This window comes from Panthera leo, chromosome A3 (genome assembly GCF_018350215.1).
Source record: "Panthera leo isolate Ple1 chromosome A3, P.leo_Ple1_pat1.1, whole genome shotgun sequence".
Lineage (NCBI taxonomy): Eukaryota > Metazoa > Chordata > Mammalia > Carnivora > Felidae > Panthera > Panthera leo.
The window spans coordinates 58,501,713-58,513,974 of NC_056681.1; the positions used below are offsets into that span (position 1 = coordinate 58,501,713).

A 12,262-nucleotide genomic window follows, 5' to 3' on the forward strand; every position below is an offset into this window, starting at 1 on the left:
TTTTTGGCCCTGTCCACCCTATGGTTTTCAAGGCTAGTTAGAACGTGTTAAGGTTAAAAAAAATAACACATTACCTGATTGCTGCCTGGCAGTTCAAGAAACATACATGTGGAGAATTATATCCTAGACTGCACCCTTGCTTGGAAAAGATTTTGAAAGCAGGTAACGCTCCTAAGCTCGCAAACACTGGACGATCTAATTTGCTCAAAGCATCCCCTCACTCACCCATCTCCAGCCAGAGATGCCCGCTATAAGGCCACATGTTTGCTGTCTGCCGGTGGAGCTTGACTTCTGCTTGCTGAGTTTTACCCCAGGAGGGTGAATATAAATGAATTAGACTTTCAACACTTTCAAAGGTGTTTCCTGCGGTCACCATTTTGCAATTAAGTTGTTCATAAAGTCTAATGGGTCAGGGTACAGTTAAGCAGTATAAAAAGCAACAGCCCCCAATGCAGAACATGACTAATCTACGACACTCAGCAAACCAGTTTTACAAATAAGGTAGTTCTTTATTTTAAGTTTCCAAAACCTGACATCTTACTTTGTCCTTCTTGTGTACATTATTTTTCATCCTACCTGTACCTCTTGTAAGACAGAATTGTAGAAGAGGTATAGAGATGAGGCTCTGAAGTCAGGGCTGGGTTTCTAGCTCTTTGAATTGTTTCTCTTTTCCAATATATAAAATGGGGATAATAACGAGTTATTATCAACCTACCTCGTGGATTGTTGGAAGAATTTAGGTAATACCAAGTAAAGCACTTAGCAATGAGTAAGTGCTCAGTGGATTGCAGTGATTAGTATCATTAGTATAAGCAAAATTATATTGAAGAAAGCTTTTTTGCAATCCTAACAACACACGTCTTTATATGAATACATATGCTTACTATTTCAGTTTTAGTTACAAAAATATTCATTAAGTTCATCATCTCCGAATGAAACCGAACTAATTAATTCATGTGCTTAGAGGAAAACTTGAAATTAGATCCTTTAATGATCGGAAGATGAAGCACCTTGGCTTTGCATTCTGACACCAAACAATGGTCCACGAATTAGGTTTTATTACATTTTTATCCTCTTACCTTTGTAATTGCTTCAAGTTGTTTCACTGCTGTTGGAGTGATTTGAGAGGACAAATTACGAGGCCAACATGATGTAAATGAAAGCCTGGATTAATGACAAATGATGTCAAAACCTGAGAATGTGAATGCAAATTGTAGTTAAACTAAAAGAAAGTCAAATGCCAAAAAGCTAACACCGCATTTGAAAGATTTTATGGGGAAAAAAAAAAAGATGAGTTGTGTGCCATGTAATGACGTCTCCATCCTCTTCATGCTGGATCCTTCTTTAGCCAAATTGATCATAAAAATTAATTAAAGTAAAATGTGGTTCTCTTGCTGTGTCTACACTGCACTGAGTGAAGTGGACAATTTGTAGGGCCCCAGAAGAGCCTTCCTCCACTCTCCCTGCACGAGGCCCAGAAAAATATCTTCTAACCATCATGTAGACCCTGGAGGGCTTGGAGTCCACGTGACCACAAAGGATATGGGCTCTGGGAGCTGGAACAGATTTTGGGGGTCATCAAAGCCCATCTCCTCCCTGTATAGGGTTGGAAAATTGAGGCCTTCAAAGCAACAAGCTTCAAGCAACAAGCTTAAGGCCACATCTCAAGTCAGGGGCAGAGCTTGACAAGGATGCCTATTCTATTGTACTATGCGAATTCTCAGCCTTCCTTCTTCCTGAGTCTCTCTCCCTCCATTTCCAGCAGACCCTTTGCAGCACCTCCTGACCCCATTCCCTATCCTGAATAGCTAAATCCTGACATCCTGGGTCTCGTCCAAGTTATGCCCTGTGGAGCATGAGCTGAGGGGACTGCTCACAACACAAGGGACATCACTGGGCAGACTCGATTCGGCACCATGAAAGCGTCTCAGGCCTCAGGGAATGATGGAAGAAGACATCTTAGACTGGAAGCCCTTCCTTCATGGCAAAGCTGGCTCTGGATATCAGTGTGGTTTTATTAGAACCATATTTTAGCAATGACTATGCTTTTAACCACAACCTAATAAATGGCCCACAGGACTGAATCAAAACCACACCTGGAAAGTGATGCAGTGGCAGTGACCCCTAGAACATGAGACCATCCTGGCTGGCACTCTGAGAGCTGAAAGTGTCACCTCCAATGCTGTTTTGGCCTCCCTACCGTCACTGCCCCTCCTCTTGAGTAGTAGACCCCACCTGTCTACCACAGTCTCCAGTTCTAGCCCAACCCAGCCTCATGTAAAGATTAAAGCATGGAGCCAAGACCTGCAATGTCCATTCAGCCTAGTTGGCCAGATCTTCTGGATGCCAATGCCCTTGTCTTGGGTCTCCACAGATCTCCCTCTTGGCACAAGGCTGGTCTCCAACAGTGATCCTCTGCTCACTTGCTTTGTAGTCTGCTCTGATACTGCCTCCTTCTCTCCCACTAGCTGGTGCATACTTTCATGCATCTTTGCTTGAAGGTTTGAGACTGGGTAATTTTTTAAAGAAATAAATAGGATTGCACTAAACCTAGACCCATGTTGTGAGCCATTGACCTGAACTAAGGCATCCCAAGGTTGGAAGAGGCTGCCTTGCCATTCTTCTGAATAAGCAAGCTGTCACTGTCTGGCCAGATGCAGATGGGCACTTTTTTTTTTTTAACATCTCTCTCCAAAGTTGACGAATTTTATTTTTCCTGTCACCATTGTTTAAAAGCATAAACTCCCCCAATTTAAATGGTACAAAAATAAAATAGCTCCCCAGTGAGGATAGTTGGGTTGTATCCCCTAGTCTGATACCTAAAGGCTATAGTGCAAGGAGTTCCCCTTCAGTCTTCCTTTTCACAGCGAGGAGGGTAACGCCACCCTCCTTTTGATAGCTGTTGCATTAAACTCGTATTCTATATTGAACACATGGCAGAACTTGGGAGTTACATTTATAAATCCTAAATAATTGAGAGTGTCACTCTCAATTGAATGGCTTCCAAAGCTATCAGAATCAGGGTTGGGGTAGAGGGGGTGAGCAATAAGGTGGAGGGTTTCCCTTCTCATTCCTTTAAGTCCAAAACTAAACCTTCTAGCTTCCAGACTCCTGTTTGTAAGTATCTAAAGGAATTTCCCGTGAAGATTTCTGTCATCGTCCAAAGAGTTTAGTAAGTGCTGTCCAAGTACAGTGTTGTGATAAGTACCAACCAGATGGGGTAGCTAATCACAAAGGAAACTCTCCTGAGCTTATCAAGGTGCCAATTTACAGGCATGTAACTGTTGAACTAACAAGAGGATAGCATGGACCTCATGACATATGTTCTCCTAACACCCTATATTTCAACTGTCTTAACTCCCACTCAATGTCTTTGCAATTATTTGTATAACTTTTTTTCCTCTACAGAGGCTACCACCTCTGTAGAAAATATTAGGAGTAGCATATTAACACAATGTAGACTTGTAGAGAAATGACTCTACCTCCAATTTAGTGGAGGAAAGCCTCACAAATGATTTTTAAGACATTTCTTAAGGGCTGATGACTATAGACTTTTATTTAACTTCCTTGTCTATTAGCCCTTTACTCAGTGAACTGCCATTTCTGACATTTTCTTCTGTTTTATTTCAATCTACATTTTATCCAATGTTTTTATGTATTGTTTGTTGGTCTTGTTGATGTAGTGTCCCAGAATTTGTGTGGCAATGGGCTATTTACAAATTTTACCTGGAGAAACTCCATCATGTCCCATGCCTACCCAAGAGATCATTGAGATATGACAAGTGGAATTCTTCACGTGTGGCTCTCCTTGCATCATCCATCAATCCATCATACTATGTGGAGGGGATATATATATATATCTCCCCTCCAGGTTGAACAGATCCCACATTCTGAAACTCTCTTGCCATTAAGCACTCCAAAGTACAATTCCCATTGTGATAACAACTCTTAGTGGAAGGTTAAGAGGGTGGCTTTCCAGTGCTTTTGATCCAGACCCTGAATCTATTTGCCCTGTTTTGAAATAGACTATTATGTGGAAACATTGATTAGATGGGTATCAAGTATGGTGCCCAGGTTTCCATGACTTGGGTTGGACACAAACCTTCAGCAGAGAGCTTCCGGGTTTTGGAGAGGCTGAGCAGGACCATAGTCTCTCCCTGTGTGAGATTAAAGCTATCTACCTCCATCTCCCCTGCTCCCCCTGATTCTCGCCTCCTTCCAGGCCATCTCATTCATGACCATTGCCTTAACAACAGATATTGGCAAGGATGCAGAGAAAGAGGATCCCTTTTGCAATGCTGGTGGGAATGCAAACTGGTTCAGCCACTCTGGAAAACAGTATGGAAGTTCCTCACAAAATTAAAAATAGAACTACCCTATGACCCAGCAATTGCACTACTAAGTATTTATCCAAAGGATACAAGTGTGCTGTTTCAAAGGGTCACATGCACCCCAATGTTTATAGCAACTCTATCAACAATAGCTAAAGTATGGAAAGAGCCCAAATGTCCATCGACAGATGAATGGCTAAAGAAGATGGAGTATTACTTGGCAATCAAAAAGAATGAAATCTTGCTATTTGCAACAACGTGGATGGAACTAGAGGGTATTACGCTAAGCGAAATTAGTCAGAGAAAGACAAATATCATATGACTTAACTCATATGTGGAACTTAAGATACAAAACAGATGAACATAAGAGAAGGGAAGCAAAAAGAATATGAAAACAGGGAGGGGGGACAAAAACATAAGAGACTCTAAAAGATAGAGAACAAACTGAGGGCTGCTGGAATGGTAGTGGGTGCGGGGAAGGGCTAAATGGGCACAAGGCATTAAAGAAGACATTTGTTGGGATGAGCACTGGGTGTTATATGTAGGAAATGAATCATTGGATTCTACTCCTGAAATCATTATTGCATTCTATGCTAACTAACTTGGATGTAAATTTTTTTTAAAATGACTATTGCCTTGCTTCCAGAAGCGGAGCACTAGCCCACTGCCTTCCTCTTCTCTTTGTATGATTACATAGAGTTGAAACAGTCAGGTATGAGGATATGTATTGACTTGGAGTGGACAGAGTAGCCACAGCTCTGAGGATTGTGGGGGCACTGGGGAAAAAAAATGTCATTTCCTCTGGCATCCACAGAAAACACATTCCTTTTGAAAAAGGGGTCATCTCTGGGCTACCAGTTTCTCAAATACCTGGAATTAAAGGAAAATGTACCAGAATGCATAGCTAGGACTGAATCTGTTCTCTATGACATGTGAATGTCTCCATTATATAAGGTATGAATCCAAGAGGCATGGTGAAATAGGACATACATGTCATTATTCTCACTTTCCTCATTCTGTGAAGGTGCTCTGCTATATCCATCCACTGAGAGGATATTCTCATATATGAATTGATAATTTTAAAAGCCCCAAATCAGGGGCACCTGGGTGGCTCCGTCAGTTAAGCATCTGACTTCGGCTCAGGTCATGATCTCACGCTTTGTGGGTTCAAGCCCTGTGTTGGGCTCTGTGCTTGGAGCCTAGAGCCTGATTTGTATTCTGTGTCTCCCTCTCTCTCTGCCCTCCCCCCACCCCCGCCGGCTCAAAAATAAGTAAACATTAAAAAATTTTTTTAAAATCTCCAAATCAGAAAGTGTAAGACTTCATTTCCATGATGATTTTTCTTTTCTCTCAGGAGCAAGTTCTACCTATGATGACATCATAAATTTACTTCTAAGGAGAATAAACCTCTCAAAAGAAATACATGGTTACCCCAATTATAGAAATTGATTTTTTTTAACTCCAAGCAGGTGCTAATCACCAGTCATGTATAGAAACTTGGAAGAGAGTTTTGAAATACAAGTTATACCCCATATAAGTAAACTTGCTGCAAAAAAACACTTCATACTTGTGCTCAGAAACAGGTGGCTTACTAAAATTATTTCTCTGTTATCTATTCTGTCACAGTGGAGATATCATTGCCTTTGAAAAATCTACTAACTATAACAGCATTATCCAACAAGAAGGAACAGTGAGTATGGAATAAAATAAATTTACTATAATAGAGCCTGCAATATTCAGTAATTGCCTGATTAGAAGCAAGTGTTTTCCTATGTTTAATGTTCTTAGTATGTGTGGCCCTTAACCACTCACCCATTTTACCAGTGTTGTTGATTATCCACCATGTACCTACCACATCCTATGCTGGGACAGGTGTCCTCAAGGAGCATATTGTTTTGCTGCACATCAGCTGTTTGTGTTTCTTTTGCTATAATTAAGAAGGATGTTTAGGTTCTTGGCAATAAATGTGTGTGAAAATGTCTCCATATTACAGTTATAGCTTTTTGAATTAGGACACCAGAACTATTAATAGCTAATCTATGACATCATGAGTTGAATTTTGCTTAAGTTGGCCAAGACGACACGATAGTACTTTGATACTGTCTTGTTGAGAGGGTCATTGAATGGGTAACTTTTTGAAAACTTGTTTTGTGACAAGCATTCTTGATGACTGAATGGGGTGTGAGAGAAAAGTAAAAACAAACTCCCTATACGTGAATAGAATACAGTTTCATGGTTGGGAAACTGAGATAGACATGAAACAACCGGTGGAATAGCTGTGAACAATACTGTGGAATAGCCAGGGTAGGCTGTGGGTGGATTGGGAAGTCCAAAGTGGGATTGGGGGTAAAATGTTGTAGTGGGCCAGAGTGACTAGGGAAGGTTTCATGGAAGAGGTGGCCTGTGTTCATTTCCTATTGCCACTATAACAAATCTAGCACAAATTTAGTGGCTTAAAACACAAACTGATTTTCTTACAGTTCTGGAGGTCACAGTCTGATAGTCTCACCAGGCTAAGATCAAAGTGCTGGCTACAGTCTTTCTGGGGGATGGAGGGGAGGATCTATATCTTGTCTTTTCAGCTTTTGAGGCTGCCTATGTTCCTTGGCTCATGGCTCCTTTCTCAGTTTTCAAAACCAGCAAAGGCGGGCTAAGTCCTCACGCTGCCAATGCCATCTCTCTGGTTCTTTGAAGCTTGGAAGGGTTCCCCCCTGTTAAGAACCCTTGTGATTACATTGGGGCTGCCTGGATGCTCCAGATAATCTCCCTATCTCAAGGTCCTTAAAGTTAATCACATCTGCAAAGTCTCTCTCGCCATCTAAGGTTCTGGGGATTAGGATGTGGATATCTTCGGGCAATCATTAGTCTGTCTGCCATACTGTTCTTGAGCTGATCCTGGAGGGGTCACTCAGATCTTCTTTTAGGAGGCTTTCATCTTGAGAGTGTAGCTTGCATTCATGTTAGGAAGTGTGTGGGCAGTGAGGAGCTGGAGGTGAGGATTTGGGGAAACCGTAGGCTCTGGGTGGGATCAGATGGCAAATAGCTTGTCAAAGCCAGGCTGGGGAATTTAGATTTGAGACTGTAGGCCACCACTGAGGCAACTTTAGAAGGAGAATGACAGGATACATTTGCTTTGGGAGTGATAATTGAGGGAGCAGTGTATTCAAGGATGCAGAAAGGACCAAAGGCATCCAGGAGAATTGATAGGGGAAGCAGATAATACCTAGTAGATCGGGTGTTGATGGAAAGGGTCCCCCATTGTACCTCCAGGGTGAGACACATTGTATGTGCTTACTAAAGATTACAATGACATTTGTTTAGAACTACTGAAAATTCCAAACTGCATTTGATATACTTGGAAAATCTAAATAGAATTTCTCACATTTTTCTTTGTCATTTTGCTGAACTATTTCTGCAGAATGGGAATCCCTCTGATTCTTTCCTGAATGCCTTCTCCTGAAGAAATTCCAACTTCAGTGGTTCTGTAATAAACTTTCACTTTAGATTTATGATTATGTATATTATGAAGAAAAGATTTCAATCATGATTTTAAAACATTTTTCTTTCCTGAAAGATCAATTCTTTTCATAGGAAGAGCTGGGAAGGAATTAACTTCAGGAACACATAACTTTGCTTTTTATTATTATTTTTTGGTAATCAATTACTTTTACATGGTCCTTGTGATGATTTCTTACATTACTACAATATTACATATACAGACTTTGAACAGGTAGAACTGTGATGCATTTGCCATGTTGAAAGGTAGAGATTTCTGCAGTGAGACAGAGAATAGTCTGACTGGAACTATGCTTCTCCACTTGAGCATGCATAAGGCTCACTAAGGAGGCAGATTAAAATGATAGATTGCTGGCCTCATCTGATCTACTAGGGCCCTAGAGATATGAACCCCAAGTGCTCCCAGGGATTCTGATGTGGATGGTTTCAGGACCACACCTGAGAAGCACTGGCTTTGATAATAGAAACATAAGCCTCAGGAGCATTGATGAATACAGGAGGTCAGGGTGTGCTGTGGAGAAAATGGATGTAGTTAGGGTAAGATGTGGTAGGTAAGAGAAGCAAGCCCAGAGTTGGACTGGATGATTCCTTAGTGCTTCTCTAATAGAAGATTAATGACCAGGACAGTGAACTCCATGAAATAGCCCCATTTTTCTTGATGACCCACACCCACATGCTAGGAGAGCTCTCCATCCAATGACTCCAAATGAAGCCAGTGTTCCAAAGTGGTAGGAATGAAGGTTGAATAGCACCCAGTGCAAACCCAGTGAGAACCAAACAGCACCCAAAGGAAATGACATTTTTTGAGCTGTTGCCTTTCTACATGACTATGTATTTATTTAGACACATATACCTCTATTTTTATTTAAAAATATATATCAATAAGGCGAATTTCAACTTGGCATCTTCACAATATTAAGTGCATACTGTGCATTTTTCCAAGGAGAGGAACAATTGCTTTCATCAGAATCTCAAAGAGGTTCAGGACCACAAAGAGTTAAGTAGTACAGATTTTAGGACACTAAGAAGGCTGTTGACCATGACCCCTAATCTTCTCTGATCCTCACTGTGATGTGGGTTGATAACAAGGAAACATGAGAGGAGGAAGCTGGTAATGTCTGTTCTCGAGTATGTGCAGCACTGTGTGGGATGGGAGCTGAGTGCTACTCCTATCCATAAGGGTGGGTGCAGGTGGTTCGAAGGCCACTCTGCCCTCAGGTGGCTTGCAGACAGGAACATACTGCAAACCCACATAAACAATCTACTAAGCAAGATATAAGTGAGTAGCTCAGTAAGGCTCTAAGTATATAAGATCTGAGAAAGCTAAGGATGAAATATTGATCTTAGAACTGTACTGTCACAGAGCACCATTGAGTTGGAGAGACACTGAAGAGGAAAACCCTCATGCTTGTTGCAATCAAACGTGGCGGGCTATGCCATCTCAATTTCCAACTCAAAGGAATGATTTCATCCTACTCTATTGAAAATGGGAATTATTTAAAAGTAGTTCAGGAAAATCTTGAAGAAATCACTTAAAATAAAACCAATGTCCTTCAATCAAGAGTGATCATGCCTTCCCTTGCTCAAAGGGGACAGCAGGAAGGAATGTTGAATTTGCTTTCTGCCATGTTACCTTTTTTCCTCCTTGATGGAAACATTTTACCATTCTGTAATTTGTACTTCTAAAGGCTGTGCTCTTCATTTTCCTTGGTAGTTAGCCCTGAGATTTCTAATATGGGCATCATGACCTAGACAGGATCCGGTTTTATTTCAAGGAGGGACAGTTATATAGACAAGGATTATATAAATGCATTTGTGGTATTAAATTATTCATACATAATATTTTTATCACGTTACTATATAGCACTTGTAATACATGACTGCAAGAGTGATATATCTGGGTAATATACTCAGTCCTGACTGCTTCCTGATGACCATAGTTTATAGAATTATAGGAGAAAGATAATATCACTTCTAATGAAATAAGGGGGAAAGTTGCTGGATCAATGATATATCCAGAGTGTGTATAAAAGTTTGCATAGAACATTAACCTGTAGTAGCAATGTGATCATGACATGGTTTATATACAAGAAAATTCATTTATTTTGAAGAAATAATCCGTGTATAAATGGTTTCTAGTGTGAAAATCGTTCACCGATAAAGACAGACCCCATTGGATCCCCTTTGTCTGAATTCAGGAGATGTCCATTCTGGGAGCAAGAACTGGCAAAGAAGTACTCCTACAAAATGGTAGGCTTGCACACATGGGGGAAAGTAACTTTTCATGCATTCGATGCCTAGGGGAATAGATATCTTCTTATTTTGTTGTGATCATTTGAACCAGATGGAGTACGTTTGCCTTCTCCCAGACCTGTGAGCACCAACGTTCCCTCCCGGGGCTTGGTGTCAGTCAGGAGGTTCAGGTCTTCCCCTCACATCTTACAGAAAGGCTCCACCTAGGACCACTTTGTCATTAGAGTGAGGGCTTCCCTATGACAGAGCAGAGAACAGATATGCAGGTTTTCTAGAAGCTGGGACTGGGGAACATGGAGGGGCAAATTGGGGTTTAGGGAGAAAGATGTCAGATATTGGTGGCCTCTTTAGTGGATGGTACAGACCCTAGAGTTATGACATCAAAATTGAAGCTATGTCAACATTAGGCCAATAACATGTATGCATTGCTACACATAAACAACACTGGAAGAGCTCAGCTACTGTTATATCAGAATTGCAACATGAGCAGCAGACTCTAAGGGCTTAGAAAGATTCTTTGAGAATCAGTTCATTCTGGAAGTGCCCCTAAAACTGAAATGATTTTCCATATCCTTCCTAGATGGCCTTTCTTGCTGATGAATACTACAACTATTGCCAAGAGATTTTACAAAACGTGAGGAACCAAGAACTTGAGAGGGTAGGGTTTTATCTATAAAACACAAGTATTTATGACTCATCATTAATCATTGTACTTGAAAAGACCCCTCAAGGGATGTCAAGTAGTAATTTATTGCACTGAAGTGCTTAGAAGGCAGCTATTTATAGTTATTGAGGTGATACCTGAGGTGATATTTTTATTCAGTTTAATCATTTGGAAATTTTCCAAGGTGCTAATATAACCTTATGCTTCAAATATAATTCAGCTATTTTTTAAGATGTAATTCCTGCTGATTTTGAATAAAGTGTTGGTAACATTATTCACCCTAGAATTTTCAGTAACACTAAAGAGTCATTTTACTGATAACCTGCTAACTGAAAAGGAAGCAAGACTTTGAAGCAGGGTCATCTGTGTTGTAATGACTGGATGATTTTATTCTAGAATTGGCTGTGAAAAACATGAGCAAATCTTTTAACCATTCTGAATTTTATCTTTTGCCATAGAAAATCCAGGGGAACAAGTGCACATTTAAATGAAATCTTTTTTGATGCCTAGTGTTCTAAGTACTTCAATTTTGGGTGATAATGTTCATTTGGCATGAGTTCATTTAGTACTTATTGTGTGTAAAACATTACAGTGAAGGAGATACCAAGGTGTTTTCAGGATGGCCCTTGTCCTACTAATGCAATTTTATAGATATCCATCCACATTGGATATCTAATATACTTCTTTCCTTCATTTGCTCATCAAACATTAACTTAATTCTTACCCTGTGACTAGAACCATTTCTGGAACTAGGGAACATATTCTTCATAAGGCTTATAGTCTGGTACTAAAAGGAGCAATACAAGCCAATAAATATGATACAATATGGCAAGTTCTAGAATGGCAGTTTGATTGGATTGTTTTGGGTGCCAGGAGAAAGAGTAATAAGATGGCTGAGAATCTCCCAGGGGGGGGAGCCATGTTGCTGTTGATTGCAGTGAAAAAGCAGAAGTTCAACAGACTCAAAGTGCAGTAGGAAAGGGGTTCCAGGTAGAACCAATGGTGTAGGCAAAAGCAGCAAGATGTTCACAGGCAATGACATGACAGAAAGGTCACTATGACTAAATGTTAATATCTCTTAAGGAGAGAACCAGACGGAAGGTGTGAAAGTAGTCTGGTGCTAGAAAGGGTCTCATGCCCTGTGAAGAATTCTGATTGATTGAGAAGTGGGGCAGGGGGAGCGGTTGGAGACAGTGATGCAAGATCACCATACGGGAGCAGAGGGCAGTGAGGAGGTTTTGTCATAGTCAAGGTGAGAACTGAGGGGGGAGGTCTGGAGCAGTGACAATGACATCAGAAAAAAAGATAGACAAATTGAAGAACTATTCCTAAAGCAGATACAACAGGATTGGATGACTTTGGGAAGGATTGGTGAGAGAGTTATCAGAGATGAGCCCATGGTTGCGATCTCATTAAAACCCACCAACCCTGGGGCGCCTGGGTGGCTCAGTCAGTTGAGCAACCGACTTCGGCTCGGGTCATGATCTCACGGCTTGTG

General features: G+C 40.8%; 1 protein-coding gene across 15 annotated transcripts in view; it reads left to right on the plus strand.

Moving 5' to 3' along the window:
• Positions 1-12,262, plus strand: part of RFX8 (regulatory factor X8) — a 258,871-nt gene that overhangs the window by 226,831 nt on the left and 19,778 nt on the right. For all 15 annotated transcript variants that reach the window (XM_042931959.1, XM_042931951.1, XM_042931952.1 and 12 more), the window contains 3 exons: positions 5,958-6,021; positions 9,987-10,097; positions 10,681-10,758. In XM_042931959.1, coding sequence (XP_042787893.1) covers positions 5,958-6,021; positions 9,987-10,097; positions 10,681-10,758 — 253 coding nt within the window. The remainder of the gene's footprint in view (positions 1-5,957; positions 6,022-9,986; positions 10,098-10,680; positions 10,759-12,262) is intronic.